Below are 20,001 nucleotides of genomic sequence, written 5' to 3' on the forward strand. Positions count from 1 at the left end.
CCACAAAAATGACTAATATAGGCCAGGTGTGGTGGCTCAAGCCTGTAATCCTAGCACTCTGGGAAGCCGAGGCGGGGAGGACTGCTTGAGCTCAGGAGTTCGAGACCAGCCTAAGCAAGAGCGAGATCCTGTCTCTACTAAAAATAGAAAAAACTAGCCAGTCAACTAAAAATGAAACAAAAAATTAGCTGGGCATGGTGGCTCGAGCCTGTAGTCCCAGCTACTCAGGAAGCTGAGGCAGGGAGGATTGCTTGAGCCCAGGAGTTTGAGGTTGCTGTGAGCTAGGCTGATGCCACAGCACTCACTGTAGCCCGGGCAACAAAGCGAGACTCTGTCTCAAAAAAAAAAGAAAAAAAAGACTAATATGTGACTGTTGCTTCATTATCAATTATGGCTTTAGTCTCTGTGTAGTCTTGACTCCTTCTAAATAAGATTTATTAAGATACCGAATCATAGAGTTACCCTCAGTTCCCAGTAGCAGCCAGCCCAGAGTAAGGCCTTGCTTTCTTGAACTCATCCCAAACTCACATAACGCAAGCCCTAACACCTTCTTACTGAGATGCCCTCACGGCTCCCCACCTATGCGTTTGTACTGGCTGCAAGAAGTAGTAGCCCCAGCTCACTGGCCACAAGCTGTTCCTGGTGGCTGTGTTGGAGAGGACTGACGGCTCCTCCTCCCCGGGGGCTATGTCGTGCCTGCACGTGGAGGGAGTAATGACTACAACCCTGTTATCATCCCCACTTGGCCGGTAAAGACGTGAGGCTCACAGAGATTTAACGATTGGCCGCAGGCCACACCACTAGGAAGAGCCGGCGACCACAGCCCAGCCACCGCTAACGGCGCCCTGAGCGCTCTTCCCCGCGCCCTCCAGGGGCGCCCAGATCCCGCCGCCCGCTCTGCGCTGCTTCTGCGGGCGCCCGCCCCGCGGACCGGGGTGCTGCAGGGGGCTGCAGCCCAAACGCGACCCTTTTGCGACAGATCTCCCGGGTGCTCCCGTGCAAAGCGACATTCGGACCCAGGCGCGCTTTGCAACTGCGGTCGGGGCCCCCGGCCGCGGCGGCTCTGGCGCGCGGGATCCGCTCCGGGCCTGCGGGGGCGGGCGCCCGAGAGCGGCGTCGCGGCGGGCCAATCGCAGGGGAGCCGGGGAGGACAGTGACAGCGGCCGCCCCGCCTCCCCGGGCCGGCACGAAGCTCGGCTGGCGGCGGCTGAGTCACGGCCGGGGCTGGGCGGCCGGCGGACCCGGGACAGCCGACCGACCGCACCGGGGCCCAGTGGCAGGGCCGCGCGGGGGCCGGGGCTGCGCGGCGAGCGCCGCAGGTGCCACTCGGGAGCGGAAGCGCGCTCGCCGGGTTTGCTGTCACACGGGGCTAGAGTTTCCCCGGCTGGCGCAGCCGGGCGGATTCGCCGGGCACGTCCCCTCCCCGCCCCGGCCGCGTAGCCGCGTGCCCGTCCCCGCGGGCGGCCCCAGCCCCCGAGGGCGCCCGGCACCCACCCGCGAAAGGGGTCGGACCTGCGCGCGGCCTGGCAGCAGGACTGTCTTCGTGGGGTGAGTTGAAACAAAACAAAACAAAACGAAAAGAGCCCCTCTGATTGGGAGCTGCTCTTTGAAAGGCCCCTCCCTGTCCGTGAGAACACGCTGCAAAATAACAATAACAGTTGTGTAACCGCCGCGCCCCAGGGGGAGCCTGGTTGTTTAACTTATGAAAGCCGGCTGGCAATGCACAATGTGGGCCTGTAGAGCGACCCCTGGGTAACCAAGCTGGGTGACAGCTTATTCGGATTCTTTCAAAGAATCGTCCTTTATAAAGGCTGTTTGAGTCCGGAAAGGTCCTACTCTTAAAAATGGAAAGGATGACAGCCTCGGGTGCTTACTGAGTCCCTACTCCAAAGTCAAAGTTGCTCTCCTAGGAAGTGCTTCCTTCTTTTCTCTTCTCTAGTTTGCTTGTTGTTTACTGCACAAACGTGCTCTAACTTCCCCATCTTTGAAAATCTAGCCTCTGGGATAAAAATGCAACTGATTACTTCTCTCCCTTTTTTTTTTTTTTTTTTTTTTTTTGTAGAATTCAGCTACCTACGCAAGCAATATGAAGATTTTATTTGTAGAACCTGCCATTTTCCTTAATGCGTTTGCTCTAGCCTTGACCACTCCACTGACAACACAATATGTTTATAGGAGAATATGGGAAGAAACAAGCAACTACAGTTTTTCATTTGATAGCAATATTTCTGAGTGTGACAAAAACAAAAGCAGCCCGTTTTTTGCATTCCAGGAGGTAAGACATTAAAATGTCCATAAAATGTAATAAAAAAGGAATGTGTAACCAGGGTTTTAAATAGAAGAGGACATTGCACTCCGTATACATCAGCCTCTCAAAGGCAACCATCAAAGTCCTAAATCCTAAACTGAATTGGCTTTTACTGAACTTCTCATCCCATTGGAAGTTTCTCGACACCTTTCATCTGCCTCTTCTTAAAACACTGTCTTCCTTCTGTGACCCTAGCTTTTCTCTTTCCTTTTTTAAATTTATTTTATTTTATTTTTCAGACAGAGTCTTGCTCTGTCTCCTGGCCTAGAGTGCAGTGGCATCAGCATAGCTCACAGCAATCTCAAACTTCTGGGCTCAAGTGATTCTCCTGCCTCAGCCTCCAGAGTAGCTGGGATTACAGGCGTGCACCACCATGCCCGGCTAATTTTAACATTTTTTGTAGAGATGGGGTCTCGCTTTTGCTCAAGCTGGTCTCAACTTCTTGGCCTCTAGCACTCCTCCTGCCTCAGCCTCCTGAGTACCTGGGACTACAGGTGTGCACCACCACTCTGGCTTTCTTCTCCTTTTCCTCAGAAAATCTCAGCACAGTATTATCTCCTCTGTGGCTGTCTCCCTCATCATATTTAAAAAAGAAAGAAAGTCTGAAAATTGGAGCAGGGCCAGCCAGGTGGGCTACTGGGTACTGAGTGGGCAGGGGTGGGTAAAACATGGTGTTTCTGCCTCTCCCCTGCTCTCTGCTTCCCAGCCCTTTCAACTGCATCTGCATGTTGCAGCTTGCAGGGATTCTAGAAAATGGCCCATCGCTGAATACTGTGGGCCAGTGTCTGCCACAGGCTGTGGCTGGGGGAGCATTTGCCATTTGGTGGTGGTGTCACACAGCCTGGGCTCCCACATGCTGAGGAAGCAGCTGTGTGGACTCACTTTTGCTCTCAGGACACCGAAAATGTTCAGCCAGATTTTATGGAGGCTTTTCTTCCTCCCTCTCCGGCCCCCTCTGCCAATTTTTTTTGTTTAGAACAGGAGGTACTTCACCATTCTCCTGGTCCCTGGGGCAGTTTTTGACAAAAGTCTACCATGTCTACCAAAGAGCTAGCCTCCAGATTTGGAAATGTTTCTTCCTACAATGCCTCAGAAACAAACCGCGCTTGGCAACTTTGAGCTCTTCCCCTTGGGGACATTTTGTGATGGCAAACGAGTGGTGCAGCCTTCCCAGTCACAGATGAAAAGCGTTTAAGGGAACTGAGTCACCTCCTGCCAAGGTGACTGGGAGAGGAGTCTGAGGAAATGGCCACGAGGGCCAAGAGGGGAGGCCCCACCACTTCCTGAGGTGACCCCAGGTGTCAGGTGTGGCTGCTTGGGGTGAGGCCCAGCTGTTTGGCACATTCCCTGACCTTGCTCATTTCCTCATCCCCACGGGAGAAGCTTGCTTGGAACTGATTATTTCAGGGCAGTCTCAAAGTAAAGACATCAAGGTTCTGGCCTAGAGTAGGGTCATAAAAAGAGAAGGGCTGAGGCTCTCACTAGTGGTTTTGTCTCCCTCCGGGAATGTCATTCCCTGGGGTGAGAAGATGCACTCAACTGTGTATCTGACCCTGTGCTTTCCTTCGTCCGGGTCTGGGAGCGGCCCCCTGTTGCAGTGGGAGGGGCCTGGGAGGAGAGGACTTGGATGTCCAGGAAAGCCTGCTGCTTGTGCCCTGGCGGAGTTGAGACAGACCTTGGTCCACATGCCTTGGTGGCCCCTGCAACTGTGCAGGTGATGGACGTTGGCCTCCTTCTGGCCTGGCCCAGCTGCTGAGACCAGAGCAGTGGTCTCATTTTGAAGATTTTTTTTTTTGCCAAATTTTCAAATTGATTATTTTTTCATTTATTGTTTTTTAGTTGGACTAATATTCAAGAGAACATACCACTTTAGGTCCCTTCGCTTAAAACTCGGTGCCCTTAGACCTTTGGGAACTGGAGACCACCCCAGCCCCACCTGCCACCCACACTGGAGTGGCAGCCCACTCACTATTGCTCCTTAGGACAAAGGCACTTGTTTGTCCCCAGGAGGCACCACCATCACTTTTAGTGATTCACTCAATCACTGAAAAAGATTTAAATCTTCTATTTTTGAATGAGCTTAGTATTTCCTATTATACAATGGCATATACCCTTTATATTAAATTTGGAAAATAAAAGTGGCAAGCAAAAAATACTTTTTAATAACCCAAAGTTCCTTCCGACAAATAGCTAGTGTAACAATTGCCATATCTTCTACTCTGGGCGCAGGTACTTGTCTGCCCTCATTGTTTTGGTCCCCAGGAGTGGAGTTTATCTTACCCATCAATTCATGGCACAAGGCATCTTTAGATAATGCCAGGCTCCTCTTTGGATGTTTGCCGGGATTTAGTTGCTCTCCCAGCAAAACAGGACCCAAGGCAGGATCGTCGCAAGGGATTTGGAAATAATAGGAAATAAAGAAATAATACAGACAAAGAAATTATTGAGATGGAGACAAAGTGCAGTTTAAATGATGGGGGAGTGAGGGGGTCCCCAGCATTCCTGTGAGCTGTGAGACCACGAGTGAAGTCCCGCATCAGTATTTGTTGTTACAGCAAATAGTTGTCTTTTGTTAGAGAATTACGTGTACACTTCATTTTTTGAGGTTTCCAGGAGAACCTTACCTAATTCTGTCTACAAGAATAGAGGGTTACAAAATTTTTCTAAGGTAAGCATGTTAAGCCCTAAGTTAGAAACAGACCTAGCTGAGCATACAAATTAAAGATGAAATATATAAAATGAGAACACTGAGTCTGTGTACTACTCTAATCTACTTTTTCTAAACACAGAGACATGTAGTCAGGAGTGAATCAGGAATAGCCTTGAAGTCTAGGATAGTTCCACCTGCACATTATCTGCTGGGCAGGCATTTTAATCAACTTCTCCACCAAGGACCCAAACGGAGCTTCTGCTTTGCAAAAAGCTCAAGGCAAGGGCTGGCAGCAAAGAAGAAACGTTGCTTTGCAAACGTCCTCTGGCAATGCCCCCCTTGTTGGAAGCAGCTTCTAGTCTGTGAACTAACATGTCCACAGATTCCTTCAAGGCAAAGCCCTGCAAAACCCCTGAAACTTCTCAAGTCTCTTAGACTATTTCCCAACAGATTTTTGTCTCATTTTTTATTTTCTTTTATTTAGTAGATAAAGAAATAGGTTTCCCACTAATCTATTTGTGGAGACACAGGTAAAAAGGGCAACTGAGCTCTTCTTAAATAAAGGCCTGTCGAGCATGGCATTCACATGCACTATTAGCAGTTAGGAAGACATCTCACAGAAAAGGGTATTGCTCTTGCTTTAGGACAGTGGTCATGATCTCTCATTGTGAACTGCTTGTAGAAGAAAAAAAAAATCGCAGTGTGGCCAGTATTAGAGGCCTTGGGGTCTACAGGCCCTCTGTACAAGACAGACACACACCAATACATATTTTTCTTTCTATGGGTTTAAGTTACTAGTGTGGCACTTCAATATCATGACTGAGTGTGGATAATTATGTCACCTTTTCATGCAGGTTGAACATCGCTAATCCAAAATCCAAAACGCTCCAAGATCCAAAACATTTTGAGCAGGAACATGATGCCTCAAATGGAAAATTCCACACATAAGTACTTAATACAAACATTGTTTCATGCACAAAATTATTTAAAAATATTGTATAAAATTACCTCCAGGCTATGTGTAAGAGGTACATGTGAAACTTAAGTGAATTTTGAGTTTAAACTTGGGTCCCATCCCCAGGATATCTCATTATATATATATGTAAATGTTCCAAAATCTGAAAAAATCATCCAAAACACTTCTGGTCCCAAGCATTCTGCATAAGAGATACTCCACCTATACTTGCTTTGTGAACTACATGAAGATGTAAGCTGTATCAGTCCCACCCATGCACCAGAGATACCCCACCCATGACCAACTGTCAGTGTTAAGAAAAGTATACACCATGATATGTTTATGCACATTATATAAACCTCTGTAAACCTATTCTCTTCTTTTTATGTCTTTGCAGGAAGTTCAGAGAAAAGCATCTCTTTTTGGTCTGCAGATGGACATAAGTGGGTTAATTCCTGGTCTAATGTCTACGTTCATACTTTTGTCTAATAGTGATCACTATGGACGAAAACTCCCCATGATTTTGTCTTCTGTTGGTGGTCTTGCAACCAGCATTTGGCTCTGTTTGCTTTGCTATTTTGCCTTTCCATTCCAGCTTTTGATTGCATCTACCTTCATTGGTGCATTTTGTGGCAATTTTACCACATTTTTTGGAGCCTCCCTTGCCTATATAGTCGACCAGTGTAAAGAACACAAACAAAAAACAATTCGAATAGCTATAGTTGACTTTATACTTGGAGTTGTTACTGGACTAACAGGACTGTCATCTGGCTATTTTATTAGAGAACTAGGTTTTGTGTGGTCGTTTTTCATTATTGCTGTGGCTGTTGCTGTTAACTTGATCTATATTTCGTTTTTTCTTAGTGATCCAATGAAAGAGTCTTCATCTCAGAATGTTACTATGACATGTGGTGAAGGCTTTAAAAACCTATTTTACCGAACTTACATGCTTTTTAAAAATGCTTCTGGTACGCGACGGTATGTGCTCTGTTTGTTGCTTTTTACGGTGATGACTTATTATTTCATGGTCATTGGCATTTCCCCAGTTTTTATCCTTTATGAATTGAATTCACCGCTCTGCTGGAATGAAGTTTTTATAGGTTATGGGTCAGCTTTGGGCAGTGCCACTTTTTTGAGTAGCTTCCTAGGAATATGGTTTTTTTCGTATTGTATGGAAGATATTCATATGGCCTTCATTGGGATTGTTACCACCATGGCAGGAATGGCTATCACTGCTTTTGCCAGGACAACACTGATGATGTTTCTCGGTGAGTTACAAATGTAGCCTTAGAACTAACTGTGTATGTGATGTTCATATGAAATCAAGTGAGTCTCTTGGGAGAAAAACTGAAATATAGAGCTCTCTATTTAATCCATTCTAGTTCAATTAAAAGTAAAAAGCTAGTTTGCCAGAAACCAATGAGCTCAAAACCAAATTTGCTTTAAAATTTTAATTCACCGATAACTACAATTTTCCAAATTTGCCAACACTTGCCAAAAAATTGTTTTGAGCCACATTCTTCTTATGAATCAGTTCTTCAATATAGTTTTCACCAATGAGAGTAACTCTTAAAATGCTATTAAGAAGGCTACTTTCCATAAAAATGTTTAGGATAATTATATAAAGTATACTCAGAGGTTTATAAGAAAAATTCCTATTCATTAAATATAGTCAAGAAGCAAATTCTTAAAGACAGATTTTTATGAATTGATCGTTGAGCAAATCAGTCATTTTTGTGAATTGACTTTTGATGAATTGCTGTTTGGCAAATTGGACTGCTTCCTTAACTCCCTTCCTCACTGTTTTTTCAGGGTTTGTGTGAGATATATAAAGACTATAAAGCGGGACCTTGGGAAAGGTCTGATTTAGTCTATTTTCCAGTGGAGGTGTTAACCCCTTGCTACCTTGCAGGGAAGCAGTGTGACCAAACATAACTGGGCTTCATTTCCATTTGTAGCAGTAGGTGATCTTCGGCAAGAGGCTTATCTCCTCTGAGCCCTCATTTTCTCATTTGTAAGATGGGCACAGTATTATGTAATTCCAGGAGCTATAATGAAGATTAGATAAGTGTAATACACTCTGCACGAGGCCTATCATTCAGTAAATGCCAGGTTTTTCTCCCTGTATCCCTAAGAGCTTCCCAGACCATGTAAGTTAATAGATGTGAAAACACTTGAAAAACTTTAGTGTTCTGCAAATGTCATATATTACTGTTTTATGATATAACTAGAAACGCTACTATTAAGGGCCACAATTTAAGACCAGACACAATCTGTGTTCATGAAGTTATTCAGCCACAGAGATGAACAAGCAAGATGATAACCAGTTTACAAATAAATGAATCGATATAATAAAGGAATGCTGTCACTCAGAATGCCAACTCTGAAAAGCACAACAACTAATCAGCAGCCACAATTCACTAAATAAGGGGTTACTACATAATTAGGAAAATAGGCAGATCAATCTCAATTGGCAGATTATAGAGATCTGGACCTAAAATTTAAATGAACTCTTGTATCGGAATAAGAATTCGAGAGTAAAGGAACCTTAAATTGACTTGTCCATCGTTTATTTTAATTCATTAAACAGAATTCTACAACTGATGCAATCTTTAGATGCAGAGTTAGGATGCTCATAGAAAAGGGAATATTTAGACAGAGAGGACTTGTTTCCCATTGTAACTTGACCGTTAGCTTTCAGACTTAGCCAGTGATTTCCAATCATTTCTCTCACAGCCAGGATACCATTCCTTTTCGTTATTGTGCCGCTGTCTGTTCTACGCTCCATGTTGTCAAAAGTGGTTCGTTCTACTGAACAAGGTGAGTTTAAAGAATATCATGAATGTACAGTTTATACCAACTCAAATACATGTGTGATCCATGTTTGAGGCTGCAGAATGTTCTACGGCCCTTTTACTGCGTGAGTCTCCTTTTGAATAAAGTGGTGAGCTCTGTTAGGAAGAGGCTCACACTTGGGGAAGGGAGCCCCTGCCGGGGGTCTCATGCTCTAGAGGGCTGGCTCTAGCCTGTCTCTGGCACACAAGCCCCAGGAAGAGAGGAGACCTCAGGCCAAGAGGATATTCCCACTGGGAGCCCACAGTGCCTCCTCTTCTAGACTGCACTCTGGCTAGCTGGGCCCTTGCAATTCCCAGACCAGAGAGCTCTGGGCTCAGGCCCAGTGGGTGCCTGGATGATCCTGCTCCTCAGCCCCTTTCTCCTGTGGGTGGGCTGGGCACAGAGTGCTCATGCTAGACCAAAGGGGGAGTCCAGGACAGGAGTCTGCACTCGTGTGTAAATGGCCCTTTCTGAGCAGGTGGAGCAAGGGGTAGAATGGATGAGAGGGGTGGGGTGAAGGCTGGGGACAGAGGGCTGAGGGCCCCCTCGCCCAGCACTGTCACATTTCTATGTGGACCTCTGAGAAAGTCTGAGAATGCTAAGTTCCAGTCTGGCCTCCCAGATCATTACAAAGGTATACTTTTCACAGCAGGGAGACAGAACATATTTTAGTTAACAGTTTGTTAGCCAGATGTATAACTTCTGACTACTGAGAATGTGATATTCTATATACACCTCTAATCATATCTTTACTCTGGGCCCCACAAATGTCACAGCTGAGCCTGAATCAAGAGTCCTGGCAGGAAACAGGGTCCCACTCACCTGGTTCCATCAAGAGGCTCTCTTGAAGGGCATTATGGAGGAATGGGGTTGATTGTGCCCCAGATCCTAAGACAAAAAATATATATAGAGAGAGGATTGGGCAGTGTAGAGGCAGCCAGGGAGATGCCCCAAATAGGGAGGGAGCAGAGAAGAAACACCATAACCTTTTCTCCTCCTCCATCCTTTTGACCAAGTTCAGCAGGAAGCTGGGCCAGCAGGGAAGTCCCAGTCACATAATCTGTGGGCTCAGCCCCCCAAGCACAGAACAGGGCACAGATGCTCACCTAGCAGAAGGGGTGGGCAGAGAAAACCAGTATGGAATGAAGACAAAGTTCTATTTCAAATTAGTTGCAAGTTAGACATTAGACATATTGGGCTGTCCTCCTTCCCTTTTGTGTCATGAATATTATTAGACTTTGGCACTTTCTTTAGTTTCCCATCTTGGCCTGGTACAAATGTTCTTATTTGATTATTTATGAATAACTGTATTATATTTATGCCAGTATATTAGTCAACACTGGGGGAGACTGCATAATTCAATAAATTACAAAATATATTTCTTGACTCTTTTCCACTCATAGGATGTAGCTGTATATTCACACAGCTGCTTCTAGATTATGTGATGACGATTACCTTGAAAACCACTTAGGAATATAAAAATTTATAGTTAAAGTGTGTAAACTTCTACCTGCTTCCCTGGATTATGCAGTGATTTCCTAGATATGACACCAAAAGCCCAACAACAAAAGGAAAAAATAGATAAATTAGACTTCATCCAACAACTTCTTTCAAAGTTTGTCCTTTGAAAAACTTTTGTACTTCAAAGCATACCATTGAGAAAGTGAAAAGACAACCCACAGAATGGGAGGATATATTTGCAAACCATAGGTCTGAGAGGGAATTTATATCAGGCATGTATCAGAACTCTTAAAACTCAACAACAAAAGGACAACTCAATCAAAAAATGAGCAGAGGATTCAAATAGACACTTCTCCAAGAAGATACACAAATAAGCACATGCAAAAATGCTCAATATCATTAGCCATCAAGGAAATGCAAATCAAAACCACAGTGAGAACCAACAGGATGGCCCAAGTAGAACAGACTATGACCAGTGCTGGGGGGATGTACAGAAATTGGAACCTTGTGCACTGCTGGTGGGACGTGAAATGGTGCGGCCAGCTGATGGCAGTTCCTCTTAAAGATACTCACTCTATGACTCAGCCACTCTGCCCCTACATATATACCCTAGCGAAATGAAAATAAACATATGTCCACACAAAATCGTGTACACAAATCTTCACAGCAGCATTATTCGCAATAGCCAAAAGGTGGAAACAGTGCAAATGTCCATGAACTGACAAGTGGATAAACAAAACGTGGTGTGTCTCCCCAGTGGACAGTCATTTCTTTTTATTGACAGCATTTTATTCACCAATAAAAAGAAATGACATTCTGATAAATGCTTGTAACATGGAGGAATTGTGCAATTATTATGTTAAATGAAAGATGTTAGTCACAAAAGCCACATATTATCATATAACTATGATTCTGTTTATGTGAAATGTTCAGAATAGGCAAATCCATAGAGAGAGAAATTAGATTAGGGCTTGCCTGGGCTGGCAAGATGGGACTGACTGCTAATGGCTACAGAGTTTCTTTTTGGGGTGATGAGAATGATCTACAGTTAGATTATGCTGATGTTTGCACAATTCTGTGAACATACTAAGAACCACTGAATTATACACTTTCAAAGGGTAAGTTTTATGGTGTGTGACTTGTATCTTGACAAAGTTGTTAGGGGAAAAATAATTACCTGATTTTATATAGAGCTAAAATAGAATTGTCAGGATATATAGTTTATTTCTGTTTATATTTTGTTTAGTTTATAAAGTCTTTTAAAAGGTGATCTTATACTGTTAAATATAGTAACATTTAAAAATGTTAAGCTTAACATTTTGGCATTTCCTATTCTGGATTGCAGTAACTTTGTGACTTGTGACTCCATTTGTTGTAGGATAATTACTCTATTCTTAAGTGCAAACTAAGAAATCTTTCGAATGGTGTCAAAATTTCTATAACTAAAATGTACTCCCACTGGGTAAAGTGGCTCACACCTGTAGTCCCAATGACCTAGTAGGCTGAGGCAAGGAGGATCCCTTGAGGATAAGAGTTCAGAACCATCCTGGGCAAAATAGTGAGACCCCTATCTCTAAAAAAAATTTAAAAAATAAATTAGCCAGGTATAGTGGCGCATGCCTGTAGTCCCAGCTACTCTGGAAGCTGAGGCAGGAGGATGACTTGAGCCCAGGGGTTTGAGGCTGCTATGAGTGAGCTATGATCGCACCACTGCATTCCAGCCGGGGCAACAGTGTGATAAAAAAAAATAAAATAAAAAAGTAAAAAAAAATATATTCAAAAATGGCAATTTTGTGAAAATATTATGCACTTTAAAATAATCAGAGGAGAGGGGAAATACTGCAGAGGTTCTCAGATCTCTATTATCTTAAATGAGAAAGATGAGAAAATGGAATTTTGGTAATTGTTTGAAATCTCTGTGCTTTACACAGCTGTGAAACTCATAGCTAAAGCCAACTTGGACTAGCTATTTTCCCTTGGCATCGCCCGTGCACTCCTTGTGATCATAAATTGGAATATAGTAAAACAGACTTGACTTTTGAGGTCTATTAGTTTAAAAAGCAAAGTTTAGAAAATAAACTCAATTTCATTTATTATTGAATTTCTCTCTGGCAACTATTAATCAAGTTGAACTGCTCAGAGAACAAGTTAAAGCTGCTTCACCATGTACGGTTCTGTCAGAACAGATGGTGGACTGTCAGACCCACTTCCCATCAAGAATGGATGAAAGCCCTTGCAGAATAGAACCAGGGCTGTGCAGTCTGTTCAGTATAGCACTATCTGTGGCTGTAGCACAAGATCGGAAATACTAATAAAAGAAAATAATAATGTAGTTAAACAAGTTGGAGAACTTCTTTCCAATTAAACTGACTTAATATATTATCATAAGTCATGGAGACAGTAAATCCATATGCTACTTGATGGTTGACCAGTGGGCTCCTGAGTTAAGCTTTTATTCATTCATTTGACAGATATTTATTAAATGTCTACCATACACCAGGACAGCTGGGCCCTGGGGACATAGCCGCCAGCAAGGCAGATGTGCACTTGGCATTGGCAGAACTTTCGTGTTAGTCAAAAGAAGACACATAAATAACCACACATTATTTTGTGGAGACAGATTTATGTTTTATGAATGCATGTCCTACCATTCAATGAAGAATTTGAAGCAATGTATGAGAATATGTATAAAAGAATGGAAAGGTTTATTTTATTTTATTTGAGACAGAGTCTCGCTTTTTTGCCCAGGCTAGAGTGAGTGTCGTGGCGTCAGCCTAGCTCACAGCAACCTCAAACTCCTAGGCTTAAGCAATCCTGCTGCCTCAGCCTCCCAAGTAGCTGGGACTACAGGCATGCGCCACCATGCCCAGCTAATTTTTTCTATATATATTAGTTGGCCAATTAATTTCTTTCTATTTATAGTAGAGACGGGGTCTCACTCTTGCTCAGGCTGGTTTCAAACTCCTGACCTCGAGCGATCCACCCGCCTTGGCCTCCCAGAGTGCTAGGATTATAGGTGTGAGCCACCGTGCCCGGCCAGAAAGGTTTAAATAAATAAAAATAGGGTGCTGTGGCTCATGCCTGTAACCCTAGCACTCTGGGAGGTGGGGGCAGGAGGATCGCTTGAGCTCAGGAGTTGGACACCAGCCCAAGCAAGAGTGAGACCCTGTCTCTATAAAAAAATAGCTGGGCGTGGTGGCTCACGCCTATAATCCTAGCACTTTGGGAGGCTGAGGCGGGCGGATTGCTCAAGGTCAGGAGTTCGAAACCAGCCTGAGCGAGACCCCGTCTCTACCAAAAATAGAAATAAATTAATTAACCAACTAAAAATATATATACAAAAAATTAGCCGGGCATAGTGGTGCATGCCTATAGTCCCAGCTACTCGGGAGGCTGAGGCAGTAGGATCGCTGAGCCCCGGAGATTGAGGTTGCTGTGAGCCAGGCTGACGCCATGGCACTCACTCTAGCCTGGGCAACAAAGTGAGACTCTGTCTCAAAAAAAAAAAAAAAAAAATATATATATATATATATATAAAATATATATATATATATAATAAATATAAACATAAATAAAAATTAATACACAGTCTAAAGGATTAAGACTGTGGAGAAAGTTCGAATATAAACATGAGAACTACAACCTAATTATGAAAGACAATCATCTAGCTTGGCTTCCCTTTCTATCGGCCAAGCAAACAGAATTTGCATGATTTGCACTGCCTACAGGAACATGCATGCAGCTCTCACATGGAACAGTCCATGTGGCAGAGGAAGGAATAAGCGCAATGGCTTGATGATCAAGTCTGCAGCCAGCAGAAACTATGTACACAGGAGGTTAGACCAAGAAAGTCATGTCAGTCTGACCGAAAAGGTCACAAATCTTATATATAGTGATCCAAAATTTTACAAAGAAGAAGAAAAGTACATCAAAATGGGCCGGCGCGGTGGCTCACGCCTTAATCCTAGCACTCTGGGAGGCCAAGGCAGGCGGATCGCTCAAGGTCAGGAGTTCAAAACCAGCCTGAGCAAGAGTGAGACCCCGTCTCTACTATAAATAGAAAGAAATTAATTGGCCAACTAATATATATAGAAAAAATTAGCCGGGCATGGGGGCGCATGCCTGTAGTCCCAGCTACTCGGGAGGCTGAGGCAGTAGGATCGCTTGAGCCCAGGAGTTTGAGGTTGCTGTGAGCTAGGATGACGCCACGGCACTCACTCTAGCCTGGACAACAAAGTGAGACTCTGTCTCAAAAAAAAGGAAAAAAGAAAAGAAAGAGAAAGAAAGAAGGGAGGGAGGGAGGAAAGAAAGAAAGAGAGAGAGAGAGAGAGAGAGAGAGAGAGAGAGAGAGAGAGAGAGAGAGAGAAAGAAAGAAAGAAAGAAAGAAAGAAAGAAAGAAAGAAAGAAAGAAAGAAAGAAAGAAAGAAAGAAAGAAAGAAAGAAAGAAAGAAAGAAATTGGCCAACTAAAAATATATAGAAAAAATTAGCCGGGCATGGTGGCGCATGCCTGTAGTCCCAGCTACTCGGGAGGCTGAGGCAGGAGGATTGCTTGAGCCCAGGAGTTTGAGGTTGCTGTGAGCTAGGCTGACGCCGCGGCACTCTAGCCGGGCAACAGAGTGAGACTCTGTCTGAAAAAAAAAAAAAAAAAAAGTACATCAGAATGGCCAGCCTGTCTTCTGGAGGCTCACCCCTTCAGCCGGCGTGGTCTTGGATTGCAGACAGAGCTAAAGATCGGTAGACTAATGCCCATTTCCCTCCGACCGGGAGCGTGACCTGACCCCACAGTCATTCCGCCACAGAGCTGAGTGGCTGCCCCGTTACTGGGCTTGGCGTACACAAGTGTGACCACAGCAGAATCCCTGCTCTTCTTAATCCTCTTTTTAAATTTTTTCTATTGATGTAAAAACATATAATTTATCATCTTTACCATTTTTAAGTGTACAACTCAGTGGTAATAAATACATTTATATCTTTTTTTCCCCCCTTTCTGTCCCTCTTCCTCTACCCCTTCCCCAGGTTCTGGTAACCACCAATCTAGCCTCTGCTTTCATGAGATCCACTTTTTTCGGCTCCTGCCTATAAGTGAGAACACGCAGTAGCTCTTTCTCTGTTCAGCTTATTTCACTGAACGTAATGGCCTCTAGTTCCATCTATGTTGCTGCAAATGACAGGAGTCATTCATTTTTAGGGCTGAATAATGTTCCATTGAGTATATACCACATCTTCTTTACCCATTCATCCATCGATGGGCACTTGGGTTGATTGCCTATTTTGGCGATTGCGAATAGTTCTGCAGGGAATATGGAGTGCAGATATCTCTTCAACGTACTGACCTCCTTTCTTTTGGATATATGCCCAGTAGTGGCTTTGCTGGATCATATGAAAGTTCTATTTTTAGTTTTTTGAGGAACCTCCATACTATTCTCCATACCCAGTCTTCCTAATCTTGTAAGACACCTTAGGGCAGAGGCAGTTGCAAGCAGAGAAGAGAGAAAAATATGCTTTAACGAATCACTTAGGGAAGGGGCAGAGAGAGCAAGGGAGAAAAAAAAAAAAAGAATCACTTAACATCAAACTGTGGCATAAACCTTCACTAGAGCAAAGGGTAGTTAACTTGATGAGTCAAACTTGCAGGAAACTAGCTGGGGACTGGATTTTCTGGTCACTTTGGTGAGAGGGATGACATTCAAATTGCAGGATGTATGATAAGAATCTCACCTCTCTTTGCCTGTAGCTGGCACTCTTGCCAGAACTGAGAAGCAGATGGAAAGGATTTATTTACCTTTCCAAAGGCCCTTGCAGGGAAACTTTGCTTGTTCGGGGCCATCCTGCCCGTTCTGTGTGTCACAGGTTAGCGAGGGGATGGAGGGTGGGACACAGCAGCCTGAACTGCAGGGGTAGCTGTGGCTTTGCCCTGTGGACATGAGAACTCAGCTGTTAGGAGTTTTCAACATCTCTCACATCAAGTCCGAGAACCCTTTGACTTAAGTTTCTTCCTCTGCAAAATGGGTTACTGACTTCTCAGGGATTTGGGGGGGTATAGGTTTCACTCACCAAGCAGTGCTCCCAGGTTTGCTGTTTTCAATGAGTAACAATTCTCTCCATTTGTTTTTGTTTGTTGTTTTGTAATTCAGACTTCTCTTTTTCCCTCTCCACACCCCTACCCCAAACAGGTACCCTGTTTGCTTGTATTGCTTTCTTAGAAACACTTGGCGGAGTCGCTGCAGTTTCTATTTTTAACGGAATTTATTCGGCCACTGTAGCTTGGTACCCCGGCTTCATTTTCCTGCTGTCTGCCGGTCTATTACTAATTCCTGTGATCAGTCTGTGGTATGTAATTATTTCCAATCATCTTATCAAGGGGCATCGGGATTAAGTGAATTTTTTAACCTTGCCAATAAAATTACATAGATCTGTCAAAATTTTGCTTCAGAATGTGCTTTTCTCAAGAACTTTTAGACATGACACCTGTAAATAATTCCAGAGACTTTGGAAGAGGCAGGGACGAGGCTGACCACAGACAGGTGAAAGAAAGCTGGGTTCGGAGACTCTGAGAAGTTACCTGCCTCTCTTCAAATATACAAATAATTCATTAAATTAGCATCTGAGATTAGAGATGTAAATATTCAAACTATGATTTCCCAGAGTATAACATTCCCTGAAGGTCGAGATTGCTGTAATAAGATTTTTTTTTTTTAATTGAGACAGAGTCTTGCTCTGTTGCCTGGGCTAGAGTGCTGTGGCGTCAGCCTAGCTCACAGCAACCTCAAACTCCTGGGCTCAAGCGATCCTGCTGCCTCAGCCTCCCGAGTAGCTGGGACTACAGGCATGCGCCACCATGCCCGGCTAAGTTTTTCTATATATTTTTAGTTGGCCAATTATTTTCTTTCTATTATTAGTAGAGACGGGGTCTCGCTCTTGCTCAGGCTAGTTTCGAACTCCTGACCTTGAGTGATCCACCCGCCTTGGCCTCCCAGAGTGCTAGGATTACAGGCGTGAGCCACCGCGCCCGGCCTGTAATAAGATTTATTTCATGTGCATTCCTGGGTAAACAACAAAAGCAGATGGAATACACTGACCAAGATGAAGAGTTCACTTCCCAGAGAGTTGGCTTGTTTAATGACTCCCTTCTTAAATGTAAATATTCAAATGAAACAAAATGCAAAATTCTATTTATGAGTAGTACATATAATAAAGAGATAGGTCAGAGGCATAAATATAAAAGAAATGTTTATTTCCTCCTTTGCCTTCCATGTCACAAAAAGTATGAGCCAACCAACTGAGCAGATGGTTAAAAACGCCCATCCTGGGGGGCAGTGGCGTCGGGCTAAAAGCTCATCATCCTCTCTCCACTGGGCTCTGTCCTTTTCACATGGCTGACAGCAGAGCATGGTGACGGGATTGAGGCAAAGGAGGTGACAAGGAGCCAGGCCTTGTCTGTGTTCTGCTAGGCACTCTGGGGTGAGGCTGTGAGCGAGGAAGAACCTGCAATCACAGCCCTTCAGCATTCTGCAGGGCAGCAAGCTCCTTAAACTGCTGACCCACGTCTTGTTCGTAGCTCAATACATACTGTCTCAACTGAATTCTGGTACCTAGATCTGTGTCAGAGTACAGTAGTATCTGCAGTTCTCATTTTGATGAAAAGTTATTCTTACTAGATATCCTAAAAAGAGACTATTACCTACCGAATTAGCAAAATTACAAATACATGCTGTGCTAGTGAGCACATGATGAGACGACAACTCATACATCGTTGGTAGTAGCATTATTCAGCTCTATCACAAAGCCGTTCGTGAACATGTATCCAAAGCAAAGTTAATAGCCAGGTGCAGTGGCTCACGCCTGTAATTCTAACACTTTGGGAGGCTGAGGTGGGAGGATTGCTTGAGGCCAGGAGTTCGAGACCAGCCTGAGCAAGAGTGAGACCCTGTCTCAACAAAAAATAGAAACATTAGCAGGGGATAGTGGTGCGTGCCTGTAGACTTTTCTAATTATTTTCCGAACACTATGCATAGTCAGTCAGTTGGATTCAAAATGCCAGGATACTCCCTTTTATAATTTGTATAATTAATTAAAAGCATGTAACTAGGGGAAAGATGGAATACAGATTACTTATTTATGTATTGTCTTAATCGGAATTTTACAATGTCTTGTTTGCTTTTGTAGTGTTGTCAAGTGCACCGGCTGGAACGAGGGCAGCTATGGACATCTTATACAGGAGGAACCGAGTGAAGATGCTTCAGACAGATGATTGGGATCTTTTAAAACAAAGCCATCAATACACATATCATCTACTGTGATTCTGAAGACTGTAAACTAGCTCCACAATCAGTGCTTCATCAATAATCAATGTGACACACCCTTTCTTCTGAACTGCACGGCCAGGGAAACAGTCCTGGCTGTGGCTTCTTACAGTGCCACGCACTTTGAGCACTTTGTTCGTGTCTTGCCATATATTTCCAATACACAGAACAACCAGTCTCCTGTACTTCTCACTTCTGGACTCGGAAAAGAAACCGAAACATAAGGGTGTAAGAAGGGATTAAGAAACTTGATAAGGTCAAAAGCAATAATCTGACATATTCCAGTCTCTCACACGAAACCAAGAACTCTTTACCTCAGTCTCTTCATCTGCAAAATGGGTTTCTGGCCCCTCTCTCAGGGATTAGGAAGGTATAATGAAAATTATGATGAGTCACTCACTGACAGGAAAATAATTATATTTTTCAAATATTTATAATATCATTTTACCTATACTTGAGTAATGCTTTGTTTTATAGAGCTCATTAAGTTGTTCTTAATAGTCAAAGCTTCTAATAGATACAAAATCCTTAAAAGGCAGGCACTTTAAAGACTATGTATTTTTGGCTTTTCTGAGTATGTTTTATCAGTGACAAACAAGCGTGATAACATTTCTAAATGTAAAATGGGTAATTGGGAAAAATAAGATTATAAATAAAATTATTCTAAAGAAATTTAAAAACTTAGTAAACAGCTAATCATGGTACAAAGCCACTGATGTTGCAGCACCAGTATTTGTTCTTTGTGCCAGGAGTAGGATATCTGCATTCCACAGGCCCAGGCTGGGAATTCTACCTCCTGGTCTTCCTTACCCAGCTCTTGTTCCTCCTCCCCACTGCGCTGAGAAGGGCACTCCTAAAACACAGGTCTTGTGTTGTTCAAGTCTGACTCCTTCAGCAGTTAATGCCCATAGGAAAACAATCAAATAAGCAAGCTGGACGCGACTAGACCCCTTCCCATCTCATCTCTTACTGCCTTAGCTCATCCTGGGATCCACCCTGGTCCCTGAAAACACCGTGTTGTTTCATGCCTCTGCGTCTTTTTACACACGGTTCATCTGCCCTTCCTCCCTCAGTACATTCAAGTCTCAGCCAAAACATTGCTCCCTCTTCATAGCCAGCCTTCTCGGCATACCCCCTGCCCCGAGTCCTTGTGGGGCTTCCAAAGCTCTTTGCGTGTACTTCCATCCTAGCATTTTCCACTGTCTTATAATTATTAGATTGTGCAACTTGACAATCATTGCCTTGATTATAGGGGCAATCTTTGATTACTTCTTAAATCCTCAATAAAGTTTTTTGTGAACTAAATGACTACAACGTTTTATTTTTACTTGTAAAAATTCTTTCAAGTTATATATTTAATTCCTTATGAGAGTAACTACTGATATCATGTCATAGTCATTAAGCCAGCCCATATACTTTTTTTTTGAGACAGAGCCTCACTGTGTGGCCCCCAGCTAGAGTGCAGTGGTGTCAGCCTACCTCACTGCA

At 43.7% G+C, this 20,001-nt stretch overlaps 1 protein-coding gene across 1 annotated transcript; it reads left to right on the top strand.

Moving 5' to 3' along the window:
* The first annotated feature begins 1,191 nt into the window (after positions 1–1,191).
* On the top strand, positions 1,192–19,818 carry SLC46A3 (solute carrier family 46 member 3). The gene is made up of 6 exons (XM_012742307.3): positions 1,192–1,548; positions 2,063–2,275; positions 6,311–7,181; positions 8,650–8,733; positions 16,384–16,540; positions 18,377–19,818. Exons 2-6 carry the CDS (start codon positions 2,087–2,089, stop codon positions 18,459–18,461), a joined length of 1,386 nt encoding a protein of 461 aa, XP_012597761.2. The 5' UTR covers positions 1,192–1,548; positions 2,063–2,086; the 3' UTR covers positions 18,462–19,818.
* The last annotated feature ends 183 nt before the right edge of the window (positions 19,819–20,001 follow it).

This window comes from Microcebus murinus, chromosome 13 (genome assembly GCF_040939455.1).
Source record: "Microcebus murinus isolate Inina chromosome 13, M.murinus_Inina_mat1.0, whole genome shotgun sequence".
Lineage (NCBI taxonomy): Eukaryota > Metazoa > Chordata > Mammalia > Primates > Cheirogaleidae > Microcebus > Microcebus murinus.